The following is an 18,859-nucleotide window of genomic DNA, read 5'->3' as shown; positions in this document are numbered from 1 at the left end:
AAAAGAGAAAGAGGGTAGGAGGGAGAAAGGTAGAGGGTCGTAGAGATGGAAGCGAAGTAGTGGCCGATCAGGAAGCCCGAGGTGGTGGGATGGCCGTTAGGCCATCCGTCTTTGTAGAAATGTCCTATAGTCTCGCCGAGAGCCCCGACGAGTCGAGGTACTCGACGACACTTAGGAAGGCTGGTAGCTGATTGCGACAGGGGAAGAGGATATCTTCCTGTTGCAGAAAGTAGCGCTTCTTCCTGTTCGCAGTCTCTCTCTCTCTCTCTTTTAAAGTTTATGGTTCTTGTTAGCCAATAGCGACATAGCGATGCTCAGTCACGCTCTCTGCCGCTCTCCGCGTTCTCTGGAACGCTCGAGGCGGCTAGGAGCTACCGCTACCCAGTGACGTGGCGTTTGCTTTACGGATTTGTTTTTCAGGGCCATTTGTTTTCATCTTTCACGATCGGTCTTCAAGTTCGGTTCGCTTCGATCTCTCCTAAAGTCAGTCAGTCGCAAGCGAAAAATGCAGTAGCATATACACAACTGTCCAATTAAAACTGAATTCTGCATAGATGCACCAACCTATTACCTTCTAAAGTAAATGCTTGGGCGTATTGTTAAGACTACCTGGAATATAAAACAGCGCGAAAGACGGAACACCAGTAAGAACACCAGACTGCGCCGTGTCTGCGTTCTTTTTTTACTGGTGTTCAATCTTTCACGCTGTTTTTCAGCTTGCAATTACCTGCGCTCATTTTCGTGCCGTCGTGGGGACGACGAACGCCGACGTCTCTCGGGAACTACGTATTAAAGAGCGGAGGCAGAGAGAGAGATAAGATGCGGTTTTGTGGGTGGAGCTTGCACTGAATTCTTGTGTTGCCAAGATATGTTTTTTTTTTCTTAGGGGCTCCACAGTTTCTGGAAGATCGTGTAAGATTCTCTCATTTGTCTTACCGTTGTAGGGCGTTGCAGCTGCGTGGACTCAGGTGTTCTACTTACCTATTTATTCTAATGACGACGACGACGATGATGATGATGACGATGATGATAATGATGATGATACCTTGTTTACAGGGACACTAAACCCTTAATTCTGGACGTTTTGTTTGCACATCTACCACTTAAGGTCAGTATTCCTTTTTGAGTTGATTACTCACTTTTTCGGCACTGAAACCTCGCAGCGAGATTCCAGTTCGCTTTTGCTTGTATAGTAATCAATTTCGCATTATTGTTACGGAGGTTCGATGCCTTACGGGCGTTTCACGTAGCGTTGAGCCCCAATCTTTGTATAAAGCCGGAGCTCCTACCTAAACAGAAGGGAACAGTGAAATTGGTTCGCTCTTCATCCGCAGGTCACCGAATTTTATGATGTTTGTTCAGTTTGAAGGTGTACCGATTGCAGGCGACAGAGCCTTGATTTGAGCCCGCAACTTTATAGAAATACTGTTAAAGTTAGAGAAGAAAAAAACAAACACAAATATTCAGCGACTTCCGCAGTTCTGATCTAAATTATTGAGACAGTAATGACTCCTCCGACATCACGCCCCAACATTGTGCAGAACTCGTCCAATCCTATACTTAGTCCATGGCTATTTACTGTCCTTGAAATAGCGGCTTTTGTTGCCGCGAGACTTGTCTATTAGTACCCACGCGTGTTTAACAGTATTAGAGACGATCTTATAAAGAAACACGCACTTCGTTGTTCTACCTTTTACTTATTTTCTCTGGCAAGTACGGGAAAGTGCTGACACAGCATAAAGTGTCAGCACTTACAGGTTACAGGTTCGTGTCCCCTCAGGGTCCTGTTGGGGTAGGGACTATGTTGTCACTATTCCGGCCCAGGGATAAAGCGTCCTTGCTAAATAAACATTAGGAATAAGAAGAAGTAAAAAACATGCTTGTAGCGTTTGCAGTATTACAACACACAGGTAAGGGTTACGTTCTAAATTAGACGTTCTTAGTGTTCCCTCAGAGTCTTGTTGGGGTACGGACAACGTCGTTGGGGGTTCATGTAAGACCCCGCTGGACATTCGAAGGTTGCCGCGAAATGAGGCAGGTTCCTCGCCGGCACGTTGCACCCGTAGGGCGCCTGCGGGTCTCCCTTGGCACAGAGCCCGACGCAGGCGCCGACGAAGAAGAGCTTGTCCTCGCTCATGGACTCCAAGGCCGGCAACACCAGAGGCCTCGCCAGCTCGGAGTGCAGGTCGACGAACTCTTCCACGACCTCGGCGACGAGCGTAAGGCGAGCCAGGGCGAAGTCCTGGCCGCGCAGGTCAGCTCGAGGCTCGAAATTTTCGAGGCAGCCCAGCCACGAGCGGTCCAGGTGGGACGACTTGACCAGGGCCGCCGCTAGGTTGATGCCCAGCCCTCCGTCGTTGAGCGCGGGAGGCATGTCGGCGCCGAACAGCGGCGGTAGCAACCAAGTTAGCGGCACGCGACTTCTCCCGTTTCTGCTGACCTTTAGAGAGCACAAAGAAAAATAAAATAAAAAACAATCCACCCATCACAACGTAGCTTCCAAGATCTTGAAGCAAGGGCTGGAAATTTCTAAGCGCAAGCCCCCAAACATGAAGTTTCCTGCCAAATTTACCTGACGAAACTCCGGCGCTGAAATTCTTCAGCCGCCGTGGGAATGATAACCAGTACTTGGATTTGCCTAATCGCGTTTATGGCTTCGGACTTTCATGCGGTTTTATTTATTGCGCTTGAGTTTACCGAGTTTCCAAGCCGCCGGCGAGCTGGCTTAGCGGCTACAGTGTTGCGCTGCTAAGCACGAGGTCGTGGGCTCGGTACCTGGCCGTGGCGCCAGCATTTCGATGAGGGTGAAATGCAGAAAACACTCGTGTACCGTGCATTGGGGGCCCACGGTAAAGAACTCCCCGGTGGTCAATATTATTCCGGAGGTGTGCGTCATAATCAGATCGGGGTTTTGGCAGGTAACACTGCGGAATTTAAATATATATATATGTTTTAGACTTGACGCAGCATGAAATCAGCGAGAACAAAACTTGGCGTAGGACAAGGCAAGATGTACGCACTGAAAGATGAGCAGGGTAATATCGTCAGCAATTTCAAAGATATAGTAAAAGGAGCTGATACTGATGTGTACAATACTCAGAGCAGCCACGATACCTCCATTCGAATTAGTAGTGAACAGGTTACAGAGGCTCTTTCTATAACTAGCGATGAAGTTAGAAGGGCCTTACAAGACATGAAATGGGGAAAAGTGCAAGGACAAGATGGAATAACAGTCAATTTAATCAAAGATACATGCGACATCATGCTTGAAAAGCTTGCTGCCCTTTATACAAAATGTCTCACGACTTCGTGGGTCCCAGAGAACTGGAAGAATGCCAACATTATACTAATCCACAAAAAGGGAAACATTAAAGAACTGAAAAATTATAGGCCCGTTAGCTTACTTCTAGTATTGTATAAAATATTCACCAAGATATTTTCCAATAGAACAAGAGCAACACTTGACTTCAGTCATCCAAGAGAACAGGTTGGCTTTGGGAAGGGATACTGTACAATGGATCAATCAGGCAATCGAGAAATCTCGAGAGTACAATCAGCCTCTCTATATGGCTTTTATAGGTTACGAAAAGGAATTTGATTCAACAGAGATACCAACAGTCACATAAGCAATACGTAGTCAAGGAGTAGAAGAGGCTTACCTAAATATCATGGAAAACATCTACAGAGATTCCACAGCTACCTTAATTTTCCACAAGAAAAGTAGAAAGATATCTATAAAGAAAGGGGTCAGACAAAGAGCCACAATCTCTCCAGTGCTTTTCACTGCATGCTTGGAAGAAGTATTCAAGCTATTAAACTGAGAAGGCTGAGCAGTAAGGATCCGCAGCGAATATTTCAGCAACCTTCGGTTTGCAGATGACATTGTCCTGTCCAGCAACACTGGCGACGAATTACAACAAATGATTGAGGACTTTAACATAGAGAGTGTAAGCGTGGGGTTGAAGATTAATTATGCAGAATACAGAGATACAGAATCCATAGCCTTGTAAGAGAACAAGAGTTCAAGATTGCCAATCAACCTCTAGAGTCTGTGAAGGAATACGTTTACCTAATTCGATTACTCACAGCGGACCCTGATCATGACAAGGAAGTTTACAGAAGATAAAAATGGGTTGGAGTACATGCGGCCGACATTGTGAGATCCCGACTGGAAGCTTTACATTATCATTGAAAAGAAAGGTGTACACTCAGTGCGTTCTACCCATACTAACATATGGGGCAGAAACTTTTAAAAATTTAATTAAATTATGGGGTTTTACGTGCCAAAACCACTTTCTGATTATGAGGCACGCCGTAGTGGAGGACTCCTGAAATTTTGACCACCTGGGGTTCTTTAAGGTGCACCTAAATCTAAGCACACGGGTGTTTTCGCCCCCATCGAAATGCGGCCGCCGTGGCCGGGATTCGATCCCACGACCTCGTGCTCAGCAGCCCAACACCATAGCCACTGAGCAACCACGGCGGGTAGGCAGAAACTTGGCGATTGTCAATTGAGCTCGAGAACAAGTTAAGGATCACGCAAAGTGCGATGGAACGAAGAGTGATAGGCGTAACGATAAGAGACAGCAATAGGGCAGCGTGGATCAGAGCGCAAACATGGATAGCCGATATTCTAATTGACATCGAGATATGGTGCTGGGCAGGTCATGTAATGCGTTGGGTAGATAACCGGTGGACCATTGGGGTTACAGAATGGGTGCCAAGAGAAGGGAAGTGCCATCGAGGACGGCAGGAGACCAGACGGGGTGATGAACTTAAGAAATTCGCGGGCGTTAGTTTGAATCGGTTGGCACAGGGCACGGTGATTGGAGATCCCAGGGAGAGACCTTCGTCTTGCGGTGTACATAAAATAGGCTGATGATTATGGAGATGTTTTAAAAAATTCAAGAAATTATATGTCCCTAGGCGCATTAGGCACTAAGTTTCTTTGCACAAGCATAATCACTGCAATCCGTTGCATCTATCGTGCAACTTTTTGTTGAAAACTATCGATTTCCCAAGCGGCAAAGTCGTTTGAAGCCAGAGCGAAACATTTTAAGCACCTTCATGTTCTACTCAACGTTCCATGCTGGCCGAACCAGCTTGCTTTCAGCTACCGCCGACGCTATAGCGGCAGAGTTCCCATTAATAACTTTTGCGCATGATTTCAACCATAGCCTTCTGTATTTTTACGCTGCCTTTTAAGTTGCTCCCCAGTGCATGAGAATGGGGGGCCCACTGCGGCGGCACTGCACTGCCGACATTGGAAATGTCTCTTGTTGCTATAGAGCGTGGACAATTTCACTGTGCATAGCTACCGCTTCTTTGTTGTCGCACGATATTCGAAGAAAGAAAGTTGGCGTGACCTTAACCATTCCCTCTAATCTGTGACTTAGTACTGGGATAGTGCCACCCTCTATGTGGCTCCGGGTTCTGGCATCACTAGACAGTCATTGAGATAACGCGGAAAGCTACATCCCAGTCATCCCAACCAGGAAGTTTATGGCTACGAATACTGCAAGGGAATCTGGCGCTAGTGTCTGAGTGTGGCTAGCACGGCGGCCTTGCCGGTGAGCATGAAACAAAAAGTTAGTATAACACCATAGAAAACGTAGTAAACACGAATAGATAAGGACAGGCGATACAGTATTTGTGCTGTGTCCTGTGCTGTTTGAATTTCTGTCGTGTCTGTTTGTATACATAGTATGAATTTTAAAAAAAGCTCCCCTAGCTGTCCAGCTCAAAAGGATACAAGTGACAGACACATAGCTGTGTTTCTCTCGTAACTGCTTCTTGGCCTGCGCGCCGCTTTTGCGCTGTATACAAGTTGTCTGTAAAGTCATGGTGCGCTTTTGATCGGTCACAGAAAAGCAACAAAACAAGACAGAAATGTGAAACCTTCGGCAAATAAAAGCGAAACTCCAAATTTCCGTAGTGTGACGTGCAAGGGTGCGCTCACACAGGTGATGACGCAGCACCACGAACTGCGCAGCAGCGGAGCAGCCCACGCCAGTCGAGATGTGGCCGGTACAGAGGAAAGTTCAGTGTGTTCTGTGTCTTGCTAAATTCGAATCCGTGACTAAAGTGCAACGTGAATATCGTCGCGTGTACAGCGAAGCGCCACCACATAGGAATACGTTAGTTTCTTGTACCTTGTCAAAAGTGCACCATGATTTTAGGGACACACTGTGTAACGAATCACCCACTAGACCAACAAGTGCTTGTCAGCGGTACTCATGATTTCCAGTGTCAGATCTCCTTCTATTCACCTTAATCAAACTGTACTTCTTTAATCATCTCTTCCGAGACTGGCTGGCGTGAGGTGCGCGTTAAATATTTCGGATGCCATGCTTTTACTGACCTGTGCTTTTCCGCTTTGCGGAGGCGGCATAGGGTAGCTAAACACGGTGTCTCCGTGGGCGATGTTGAAGATCTCCTTGCTTCGGATCCGGGACAGTGTGGCCAGGTACGTCTCAAGGAAAGGCTGTTGTTTTAGCGATGACTCGTGCAGCGGGAGTTCACCATAAAAGGCGTCTAACTTGCTCCCCTTGGGAAGGTCCAGGCTGAAGCTGGCGTTGCTGCACCGGCCGCATCACCATGCAATAATTCAGAAAGTTGTTTAGCTACGGGAAGTCTTATATAAATAAATATATTCTATGGACAAATAGTTATGGTCGTCATCCAGAGAACCAATCTGCATCCAGAGAACCAAATGTTGCATCTAAAGGAAAATTCATAAACGGTGACTGGCTGTTGGGAGAAGACTTCTTTTTTTCGGCCTTCGATCTTTTCTTTACGAAAACCGCCAAACAGTCGAAATATTTTGCAAAATGGACGCGACACATTGTGCACACAAGTAGACAGACTAATAAATATTGGTTTGAAACCAACGCTCCTCATGCAAGTTTCTTTTCTCTGTCCACGTACGTTGTCGCTCCGTCCTCACGCAGAGTAACAACCTGTCCAAGTTTTCATACTCTGAAATTATAGCGGGAGATTACCGTACGGGTCCCTGATAGTGGACAAAATCTCAGAGCGAACCAACACATTTGCCATCTTCTATATGAGGCGCGCGCTGTGCTCATAAGCTAAAGCAGTACTCAGACTGACCAATTGCGATAGCAAGGGTGTGAGCGATGTGCGCCGGTGGGTAAGAAAGTTTGTTAAAAACGAAACGCTTTCTCAATCCCTATCGCCTTGTTTTTCTTCTTTTTCTACTTCCTACTTTCTTTGCAAAATGCTTGGTACGAGGCCTATTTTCTCCCGGTGAGCGGCTTCCCTTCAAATGTCCGAAGATCGGTTTTAAAGGAAGTCGCAGTTTCGCCCGAAAGGCGAAGCATCGATTGCGATAGCAAATTAGTAAACAGCTATACGAAGTAGGAATAGTAGTTTTATCGGCCCATGAGCTTGAAACCATTCGATTACCAACTAAATTAATAAGCATGGCGTCACGCACGCACACACATGAACACATCCCCCTCGATGACCATGGAAACTCGCTGTCAGAACGCTGGAGTGAGGAAGCAGCAGCGAACGACTTGACCTTCGTGCTAGCTCTCGCTTCACCGCGAACTGAGCGGCGAAAACGCAGAGCACACGAAGCTATGAGCCCTCGGTGCACTTACACACTGTACTCATTGCCGATCGTACTTAAGATAGGGCCCGCGCAGCCGCGCCATACGCAGAAGCCGCCGGTGTAGAACACCCGCCTTCCCCTTCTCCTGGTGCCTTGCACGCAACGGAAGACGGCGCGCTTCCTGCCCTCTTTCACTCGCACGTACAGCATATGGCGTGCGGCGACGATTTTGTTGCCCTTGGACTTTATACGAAACATCACGGCGACGCCGACAGAGACGGCAGAAACGCGCCTGGAGTGTCCATATAATTGCTATCGCAATGTTAGTTTCGCTCGCGTGCAAATTCTGCAGAAGTATACGACAGCCTCAGATCTTTTTTCTCCAGCACATTTTCAAGTTACAGTTGTCATCCATTGTCCCGTTATATCTCAGTACTATCGATATACACGAAAGTTAAAGGTGCGCAACATCAACTTTTGGTATCGATAATCTACTCACGTGTACGGAAGCTCGAAACCACGCCGCCTCATGAAGCGAATGAGAGTCTCGGTGACGTCGCGGTACACAAGATCGGCCTCTTCCCATCCCTTGGACGAATCCAGTTGCTCCAGGTAGGGCAGCACGCTAGGGTAAGGCATCAAGTGGTAGACGGCGTCGAAGCATTTGCCCTCCACGGTGCCGTGCGAAAGCCTGTCGCGAAAGTCAAATAGGCCAATGTACACAGCGTCAAGCCTTGGATAGGTGTTTGTAGCGAACACGCCCTCAAAGTTTCGAATTGAAACTGTCTTTCGTGGAACGGGAGTCTTTTTGTACTGCACACTTGCAACATTCACGCTTTTGCAGTCAGTTGTATGCTGGTCTTAGGCTGTCGTAAATGTAATTCCCATATCACCAAATATTCCATAGCAATGCAATGCACAATATTACTCAATTTCCATAAAGTTTTAAAGCGTCAGTTAGTCGCATGCAATTTACGGAATACCGAAACACCAGATACGTTGACGGCAGCAGCAGTAAAAATAGCGACATCTTGTGATTTATTGTTCTACAGCTAAGCGTTAGAAACTTTTGTTTTAAGCATGAAATGTTTCTAGCTCCCGTTTTCTGCGACGTGCAAGTGGCCTTGAGCCAAAAGCCAGAGCCAGTATCCGCGTACTCAAACGAAAACATCCGGGCAAGTTGACAAGAACATTTATGCACCCGTAGGCACGCGTACAACTGTGGTATGAACGTTACGTACAATCTAACGTCTGGCACGTGTAATACATCATGCTTTAGATAAATAAAACCGATAAGCAAATCAAATAGTAAATGGCGCCTGCTTCACACTGGCTTTGCCAACTCCCCCCCCCCCCAAAAAAAAATAAAACAAAGAAGAAAACCTCATTACAGCGTACACGCAGAAACGTTATTGTCAGCCTCGAATTCGCTAATGACGCCCGGAGCCCACACAAGTATAAAGCAGTGTTTGGGTAAGGGCTAGTTAGTATTCCATTGCAAGCATCACTTACAGCGCGTACACAGACAGGGACCAAAAGAACGACGAAGACAAAAGCGCTGACTTCCAACTGATTTTTATTTTGAGTAACACGCATATATACCGAGACACCAAGACAAAAGTACCTTGAAGGGGGGGGGGGGGTGTCTTTTGTCTTGGTGTCTAGGTATTATGCGTGTTACTCAACATAAAAATCAGTTGGAACTCAGCGCTTGTCTTCGTCGTTCTTTTGGTCCCTTTCTATGTAAGAGCTGTAAGTGATGTATAGAAGTATAAAGTCTCTACTCAGGCAAACAGAATTTGGGCATCATTTTCGCTGCAGGGAGACTTTGCCTCGAGAGATGGTTAGGTACCGCGTAGACCAGCGGTGAACAAGCTCGGCTTCACCGAGTGTGAACAGGAGAGTGGCCGCACCGCGACTCTCATAAGTAACAAAGTAGTAACCATAGCGCATAAAGAAATCTAGGACACCCAGATAGAACACGTGATCACGGAGGAGATTCCCAAAAAGAAAAGAAAGGCCAGAAGTACCTACATAGTAAACTTCTACAGTCCACCTAAACAGACAAAAGGAAACTTTATTAAACTTTTCGCGGAGGCCAAGAAATTGGCGGGACAAAACACTCTAATCATAGCGGGAGACTTTAACGCTGAAAGCCCGCGCTGGGGCTATAAAAAGAAAGACAAGAAGCGACGAGGCATCTACACGGCGGCAGAAAACACCGGGTGCGAGCTGCTAACCGATGAAAACCAGCCGACTAAACAGGGAAACAGCGTCAGTCCAGACACGTGCCCCGACCTAACCTTTATCAGGGGCGCCAAGCAGGCAGTGTGGAAAAACCTGCTCGAGAACCTTGGCATCGACCACCACATAATAAGAGTCAGCACGGTGGCAGACAATAACAAGAGGAAAATTGATACGGCTCGGTTGACGGATTGAGACGCCTTTAAAGCACACTGTCGACAGCTAAAGGGTAACATTACCTCGGTAGAAGAGTTGAGCCAACAACTCAAGCAAATCCAGGAAATGTACACGCAAGAAGTGCACAGAACCGAACAAACACCGGAGGTAGACAAGAGGCTCCTGAGGCTCGGGGAGGCTAGACGCGGGCTCACCAAGAGATGGAAAAGACAAAAGCTAAACAAGAGGCTAAAGAAGAAGATAGCGGACATCACTAGGCAGACGGAGGAGTACGCGACGCAGCTGGCCAGGCAGGGGTGGCAACAGTTTAGCAACTCGCTGAACGGGACCCTAAGTACTGCCAAAACGTGGCGCATCCTCAAGGCCCTAATGGACCCTAGCAAGAACAAGTCCGAAAGCGGCAAGTCGATCCAAAGACTGGTCCACCAGAACGAAGGTTCCGAAGAGCAGCTCCTGAAAGAAGTCCGAGAAAAATGCTACGGGAAAGACCAAATCGAAGGTTACAAAGGAGATTATCTCGGTGAGGAAAACCCGAACGTGGACCGACCCATCAAGAGAGAGGAGGTCACCGAAGCCGTGAGAGCGGCCACCAAGAATACAGCGGCGGGAGCGGACAAGATTCGAAACTCGCTCATAAGAAACCTAAGCGACGAGGCAATCGATCAGCTGACGTCGTACCTCAACACGCTCTGGCAAGAGGGGAAGGTACCGGTGGAATGGAAACACGCCGTCGTGGTCATGATACCCAAGCCGGGCAAGAAACTACAGATCGAGAATCTCAGGCCGATCTCGCTCACGTCGTGCCTGGGAAAACTGTATGAGAGAATAGTCACCAGAAGGATCCAGCAGCACCTGGAGAACGGGAGGTGGTACCCTGACAGCATGTATGGCTTCAGAGCCAACCTATCGACGCAGGACGTCCTCCTACAACTCAAAGAGGAGGTACTCGACACAATGCCCAAGGCGGGTGAAAACGTTGTGATGGCGCTCGACATCAAAAACGCCTTCGACAACGTCAGCCACGCGGCCATAATGGAGGACCTCAACAACACCAACTGTGGAAGGAAAGTACATGACTACGTCCAGGACTTCCTGACCGACAGAATGGCAACGGTAGGGCTGTGGGAGTTGAGAAGCGACACCTTCTCCACACCGTGTAAAGGCACACCCCATGGCTCCGTGATATCGCCCGTGCTATTTAATGTGGCGATGATCGGCCTGGCAAAACGACTCGGCGAGTTCCAGCGCATCCAACACGCGATGTACGGGGACGACGTCACGGTTTGGGTCACGCAAGGTTCACTGGGAGAAAAACAAGAGAAGCTACAAGAGGCTGCGCGCTGTGTCGAAAAGTACACCAAAGAGAGGGGACTGGTATGCTCCACAGAAAAATCCGAACTACTGAGAGTAGGTAGACACCGCACCCAAGCAACACTGGAAGTAACACTTGACGGTCAAAACATCCCGGAAAAGAATATCATCAGAATACTGGGCATGTGGCTACAGGGCAGCAGAAAATGCAGCCACACCATCAGCCTGCTGAGCAAAACGACGGAGCAGGTGGGCCGGATGATCAACAGGGTCTCCCAAAAAAGATACGGCATTAAAGAGGAAGACACACTCAAACTCGTTAGCAGCCTGGTCGTCAGCCGAGTCATCTACTCGCTACCGTACCACGCTATGACCAAAGGAGAGAGCGAACAGGCGGACGCGATACTCAGGAAAGCATACAAGACGGCTCTGCATCTGCCAAAAAACACGTCAAACGAAAAACTGCTCCAACTGGGCATCAGCAACACTTTCAGCGAACTGGAGTAAGCCCTGCTCGAAACGCAAAAAGCCAGACTCAAAAGCACCCCTGCAGGGAGAGCGCTCCTGACTAGGCTGGGACGGGACACGAGCGGACACGCAGATAGATACGCAGACGTGCCCGACTGCTTAAAAAAACAATAAGCGCTAGGCCAGTACCTAAGAACATGGACCCCAACCTCCACGAGAGCAGAAGGCAGGCGCGAGCCGAATGCGTGGAAAAGACACTACCGCGACTAGACAACACGGTATGCACGGACGCTGCCACGTACCCGCGAGAAGGGAAGCGCACGGCCACGGCGGTGGTGGTGGTGGACGGCAACGGGAATCTGATCACATGTGCGACGGCAAAGGCAGCCGGCACAGCGGAGGCCGAAGAAATTGCCGTGGCGCTGGCGGCAGTAGAAGGATATAGGACAGGCAGGCCTCTAAGCATCTTAAGAGACTCGAAGGAAGCGTGCAGAAATTACACGAGGGGCAGGATAAGCAAAGCCGCCCTCAGAATTCTTGGCGGAGCCAAATTCGCCGAGGGGAACGTTACGCACAAGTTAATCTGGATTCCGGCCCACGCAGGCATAGAGGGTAACGAAAGGGCAGACAGCCTAGCTCGAGAGGCCACGTTCCGGGCAGAGCAGTCACACGCCCCGGAGTATCACCCGCACGCTTCTGAAGGAGGATACACAGAAATCCACAGAGGGACGAGAGCCAAATATCCCCCACCGCACAAAGCTCTAACGCAGGAGGAAGCAACGAGTTGGCGCAGATTGCAGACAAACTCCTTCCCAAATTTATACATCCTAAACAAAATGTACCCAACACAATACAGAGACACCTGCCCATGGTGCGGGGCCACACCCACACTCTATCATGTCACATGGGAATGTAAACACAATAAATCATTCCACCAACACAATAACCCGAGTGCGGAGCAATGGGAGAGTCGGCTTGCCAGGTGCTAGCTGACGGCCCAAAGGGCCTTAGTGCAGCACGCTAGTGAGGTAGCTAGGCTCAGTGGAGCCCTGGAATAGGGGCCCACCCTTGCCGGAAGAGGCTCCAAGTCGCCGGCGCCCAAGAAGACGACGGAGACCTCGAGACGCTAAATCCTTGAAGGAACCAAATAAAGTTTCTCTCTCTCTCTCTCTCTCTCTCAAGATGACCCCACGCTATCACCCGTAGTTTGCGCACTCTGGAATAGATTGCTCTATTTGACTGCCGACATCGTCCTGAAATGTTGCGGAAGCACCACAAAACGTAGCTAATGCTTAGTAGGCGAGAGTGGCACGCCGATCTCGCCACTGTGGTGCCGCGCGATGTATATTCCAAACATTATTGCAACCAGCTCCCAGAAGGTGCGTATTACAACGCATTCCTTTACAACATGCGTGTTGGTCTCTGCTGTGCACGATGCATGCATTTATTATTCGCTACCATATCCCAGCATTCAAGCCTGTCTTTTGTCTGTAGAATGCCCCACTGATGTTGCCAATGAAAATCCTTCACTTGAGAGGGCAAATCCGGTGAAAGCACGGCTGTCCATGATTATGCAGTAGCTGTCCCTATAGGTACAGCTGTCTCACACAGCATTTCACAAAGCCTTGAAACTGGTGTCGCACATCCCTTTGTATTTCTTAGTTGTAGAAGCTGGCTTTGTAAACGCGCCGCCGCCGCATACTGCGGTGCTGATGTTACTGCTGTCGGAAGCAAGTTGCCTGTACTCTGCGGCATAAGTGTTCGGGGGTGATGTCCCAGCCAATAAGAGCAGTGGCCTACCTAGGTACTCATCATCATGAAGTAGGTCACATGTAGTCTTAGTGCGGAGCAGCCTACCAAATGCAACTATGCACGGCAAGCTCCATCCTACGTGGGCAAACTTGCTCACGTTTTGATGCTCTGTAAATGCTATGCGTAAACTGAAACCTAATTCCTCTGTAGACTGCCCCCCCCCCCCATGTTCCCCTCCACAAAGTACTTTGTCTATCGTAGTCACTCTTTACGACTAAGGCTTTCTTCAGGGAGGGATATCTTGGCCGGTTGGTGCTTGTTAACGAATAAACGTAGTGCTATGACACAACCCTAAAGAAAAAATACACTGTCCCTGGCGTCTATGACGAGTGTCTATGTTGCTCTTATTTTTGTTGGTTGGTGGTGCGCTGCATTAGGTCCCCAATTAGCAAAGGTTTCTTGCCATCCTCATAGGCCTAGCACGGGACGACGCCACGTCCTCCCGTGCTAGGCCGGGAGGCATTGCGCAGTTACTAGTAATACCGCCTGTCTATTTTTAGCCTATTTGTCTATTTTAGCGGAATCAGGGTGTAGACGAGCCATATGTAAAAATACTGAAAGACATCTATAGCGGCTCCACAGCCACCGTAGTCCTCCATAAAGAAAGCAACAAAATCCCAATAAAGAAAGGCGTCAGGCAGGAAGATACGATATCTCCGATGCTATTCACAGCGTGTTTACAGGAGGTATTCAGAGACCTGGATTGGGAAGAATTGGGGATAAGAGTTAATGGAGAATACCTTAGTAACTTGCGATTCGCTGATGATATTGCCTTGCTCAGTAACTCAGGGGACCAATTGCAATGCATGCTCACTGACCTAGAGAGGCAAAGCCGAAGGGTGGGTCTAAAAATTAATCTGCAGAAAACTAAAGTAATGTTTAACAGTCTCGGAAGGGAACAGCAGTTTTCAATAGGTAGTGAGGCATTGGAAGTGGTAAGGGAATACATCTACTTAGGACAGGTAGTGACTGCGGATCCGGATCATGAGACTGAAATAATCAGAAGAATAAGAATGGGATGGGGTGCGTTTGGCAGGCATTCTCAGATCATGAACAGCAGGTTGCCATTATCCCTCAAGAGAAAAGTGTATGATAGCTGTGTCTTACCAGTACTCACCTACGGGGCAGAAACCTGGAGGCTTACGAAAAGGGTTCTACTCAAATTGAGGACGACGCAACGAGCTATGGAAAGAAGAATGACAGGTGTTACGTTAAGGGATAAGAAAAGAGCAGATTGGGTGAGGGAACAAACGCGAGTTAATGATATCTTAGTTGAAATCAAGAAAAAGAAATGGACATGGGCAGGACACGTAATGAGGAGGGAAGATAACCGATGGTCATTAAGAGTTACGGAATGGATTCCAAGGGAAGGAAAGCGTAGCAGAAGGCGGCAGAAAGTTAGGTGGGCGGATGAAATTAAGAAGTTTGCAGGGACAACATGGCCACAATTAGCACATGACCGGGGTAGTTGGAGAAGTATGGGAGAGGCCTTTGCCCTGCAGTGGGCATAACCAGGCTGATGATGATGATGATGATGATGATGATGATGATGATGATGATTTTTAGCCATAGAATGCTGATCTCCCACGAGCAAGCATGTGAATTATCGAGCTACGTCCACGCTATAGAGACGGTCGCTGTATGTAATCATGGTGAGCACACATTCGTTCTATGCGGCAGGAAGACGCTACAATTTTGAGCCAATTTACTTCTTCACTGACATGGATACGAGTCACTCTGCGATTTTTGTCGAGTTTGCTGGTCTAGCATATAACCCCTTATTTTGCTTCTTTATGGCATCAAACCTCCGTAATCTTGAAAGCCGGGATATTTCATGTTTTCGTATTTCCTTTCCAGCTCTCGTGTTTTGCTTTTGCTATTTGCTTGTCGTTGGCCAATCATAACTTCAGCTGCCTTTGCTTGTGCCATTAAACACTGCATAACTAACTTTTGCTGTTTGCTTTCTGTAAGCGGCAGGTGCTCTGTGCGCTGCTTACCGCTACATTAAGGTGAATGGCAACTTTCGGTCTCATCAGTCAAGCTCCGCACCGCAGGCTTGTGCAGAAATTATTTATTCATTGGACGCTGTGGAATACCTTTGTTAAACATTATCGTAAGTTCTCCTTGGCGCCGGATCCAAGCAAACAGCTAGGCTCGACCGCCTGCATGAAGAAGAGCTGTGCATAACATGGGAAAACAGAAGGAAGCTCACTTTTGATCCGCCAACGGACCAAGCTGTCGCACAACCTCCCACGTGACGTAGCCGGACAGCTCCGGTGCAGCCATCCTGGTTTCCAAGAAGTCCTTGTACGCCAGCATGGCAGGATGTCCGACAGCTGTCTCGCGAATCACATCCGCTTCCGGCGATGCAGTCGTCGACATAAATGAACCGTTCTGCGGCGAAAGATCGACGATGGCGTAATACCGGTCCGGGTCCTCTTCGGGCAGCGCCGACGAAAGCGCGAGCACGGTCTCCTCCGCGGTCACGACACGTTGCACGATGTTGTCCACGCTGCGGAAGCCCTTCGCACTCGCGTCCGTCACGTTCTCCTGCGAAGATTAAAAGTGCACTCAACGACACGTTTCACCGCGGCATCGCGGACTAAGTAGCTTTCTGTTCTTTTGCAAGGCTTGGGGAGCGGGCTGGCTGGCAATCCATGAGTAGAGTTTAATGACAAAATTGCACGAGGGAACCGTTGTCTATGTCCGGTTTGCTGTCCCCTGGGCCCCATTTCGCTCTACTCTACTCTTCCTTTGGCGCATTTACAGCACCTCCGGAGCAGCGTGTTTCATTTCCTCTTCAAGCAGCGATTTACAAACCATATCTGGTACAAGCACTGCTTGAAAAACAGTTGCTATGCCAAACCTTTAGAAACCTGACCTTGCTAAATGTTACCAAACACGTTCTATAAAGCTAGTCATTCAGCACGTCATAGTAAATGTGTATGAATGTCATAAAGATAATGAATACTGACACGTGAACTCGTTTATCTTTTACGGGTGAGCGCTTTTACCGTCTAAGAAATGTTATCGCTCAGCGCAGGACGCGCCTACATGTATTGGAAGTTTCTAGAATGTTATCGATGCTTCTATCCGCTGTCTGTAGACGCAGCAGCTGATTTGGTGGTTGATAGAAATGATTGATAATTTTTTCTTTTAATGTTCAAATGGGAGGCGAGGACTAAAGGCATGAATGCCGCATTTTCGCATACAGTTCGCAATAACCTACTACGCATTTCTCAATATATTCGGTGCTATTAAAACTTGCATAAGGCAATGTAGACTTACTCTAATTATGTATTAAGGTACACAATTCGTATTCACGAGCGATGTACGAAAACTAATTATTCAGGCATTAACAGGGTTAACTCGTTAGAAAAATACGAAGCAGACATACGGAATGGCCCACATGCATTTCGAGAGCAATTTGTTCGCTACACCTCACGGAGGTGAACAGATACGTGACGCTTAGGGATGTTGACGTGCCTGGTCCCACACATTAGCACGTGCCATTAGCGAAGCTTCCTCTTAAGAATGCATGACTCACAACTTCGAGCATACGGAACCAACGCGTGCTTTCACCACTTGTCCAATTTTCTATCCCGGATATCGCGATACTCTATTATAACCGCGCCAACTGATTACGAAGCGCGTAGGGTACAAATTCTTGGTCACCCATTCGTGCGAGATCACTCCAAAGTTCTCCCTGTACATCTGTCTCGGTTATGCGGAACGTGCGAGTGCATTCAGTTCACGTACGTGAGTAAGCGTGACGACGACGTATCTCCGGATAAATGCGGCGTAAGTCTGGTGGTGGATCATGTGATCCCTGTCGTGACGCCACTTTTGCAAGTCCTGGCGTGCGCTCAGGGACACCACGGGACGGCCGTCCGGCCGCATCCACGTCGGGTGACGTCGGAGGTTGAACAGTGCCTGCATGTCGAGTGATCATGCAGTTTTGTTCGTTAGTTTTTTTCACACCTAGTGCCAATGGTAACAGGAATTACGGTAGGAAGAACACGAACATAACCAACACATTACAAAAAGAAAAGTGAGTCCGCGAGTTAGCACAAAGGGAATCAAACTTGTAGCACAATATTAGTTGAACTTAACCGAAGCGAAGTACCTAAGGCAAACTAAGAAGAAAATGTATGAAACAGTAGCAGAAAATTTAATAAGATGTAATGCTTAAGCGCAGCCGACAAGACATGCTTACAGTTTATCTCTGGGAGACACGTAATTAGTTTTCAAGTAAAGAAGAAAAATTATCTAAATTGTTACTAGTTATATGTCTAGGCAAACTACTACATTCCCAGATCTCCATTGGAAAGAAAGAGTATGTACAAGACTCAGTTATGAAACGGCATTGCTTTAGAGTTTGGCGATGTTTGAAGGGCTGATGATGTGTAGTGTTTATTCGCGCAAAGGCCAGAAATATGGCCCATGTTTCTACAGGCACCGTCTAGTTTTTCTGTTGGGTGTGTACCTAGAACTATCCAGGTTAGGCTGGTTCTGAAAAAGTTGCTACGTCATTTTTACGCGTTTGAATTTAGTGCGACCACTTAAAGGGGGAAGTGCCGGAAGCTTCGCTTAATAAGCAGCGAGGCGCTGGGACGCGGGCAATCTGCAATCTGGCCAGATTCTGCACGGGTGTCATCGCTTGCACCGTAGCTCTTAACTGCAAAATAATGTACACCCTTAAAAAATAAAGGTGTAAATCAGCATATAACTCACACTGTTACACTCAAAGAAGGGTGCGAGTTACAGACTGATATACACCTTTGCTTACATTTAAGGATCTAAATTATTTGACAGTGTTCCCATAAATGTAGCGATCTGGGCCGAAAAGCGTCGATCAATGCACCGGGCAATGAAGAGAATAGCTTCCCGACGTACCGCCGAAGTTCTTGCGGAAGCAGTTTTTTTGTTTCAACCGTGCGCCAGCGAGAGGAATCATAAGTTACAGTAGAGAAACGAAGAGAGAGAGAAATTGTGAAGATGAAGAAGTACTATGTTTTGACACCCCCACGTGCTTCCCAGCCGCTCGCTCTCGCTCTCACTCAAAGCGAATAGTTGCCAAGCGAAGCCGCGCACGCACCGTCAAAGCATATGACTGCCATAAAGAAACAGAGCGGCCATTTTGCCAACATTCTGTAAGCTTTATTTCTTGCGCCTGTGGCGCATTGGGTATAAAGCATATATCCACATCACAGGCGGACACTGCTCTCAATACAAACGGCAGATTTTTTTCTCTCTCCTATAAATCCCAAA

General features: G+C 47.9%; 1 protein-coding gene across 1 annotated transcript; it reads right to left on the bottom strand.

Moving 5' to 3' along the window:
• Nucleotides 1–1,516: 1,516 nt before the first annotated feature.
• On the bottom strand, nt 1,517–17,646 carry LOC142558204 (uncharacterized). Its single transcript, XM_075670363.1, has 5 exons — nt 17,348–17,646; nt 15,801–16,138; nt 8,076–8,267; nt 6,362–6,578; nt 1,517–2,440 (listed from the first exon to the last, which is right to left on the bottom strand). Exons 1-5 carry the CDS (start codon nt 17,525–17,527, stop codon nt 1,940–1,942), a joined length of 1,428 nt encoding a protein of 475 aa, XP_075526478.1. The 5' UTR covers nt 17,528–17,646; the 3' UTR covers nt 1,517–1,939.
• Nucleotides 17,647–18,859: the final 1,213 nt, after the last annotated feature.

Source organism: Dermacentor variabilis, chromosome 9 (assembly GCF_050947875.1).
Source record: "Dermacentor variabilis isolate Ectoservices chromosome 9, ASM5094787v1, whole genome shotgun sequence".
In the NCBI taxonomy this organism is placed as follows: domain Eukaryota; kingdom Metazoa; phylum Arthropoda; class Arachnida; order Ixodida; family Ixodidae; genus Dermacentor; species Dermacentor variabilis.
The sequence above is the reverse complement of the archived record's forward strand: the minus strand, read 5'-3'. Positions and strand labels throughout refer to the sequence as shown.

Bases quoted from the DNA above. Each gene is read 5' to 3' on its own strand.
- LOC142558204 (XM_075670363.1), bottom strand. From the start codon at position 17,527: ATGCAGGCACTGTTCAACCTCCGACGTCACCCGACGTGGATGCGGCCG. The intron at 16,139-17,347 runs GTACGTGAACTG...TAATCTTCGCAG, and splicing joins TCGTCGTCACGCTTACTCAC to GAGAACGTGACGGACGCGAG. The intron at 2,441-6,361 runs GTCAGTAAAAGC...TGCTCTCTAAAG, and splicing joins CGCAAAGCGGAAAAGCACAG to GTCAGCAGAAACGGGAGAAG.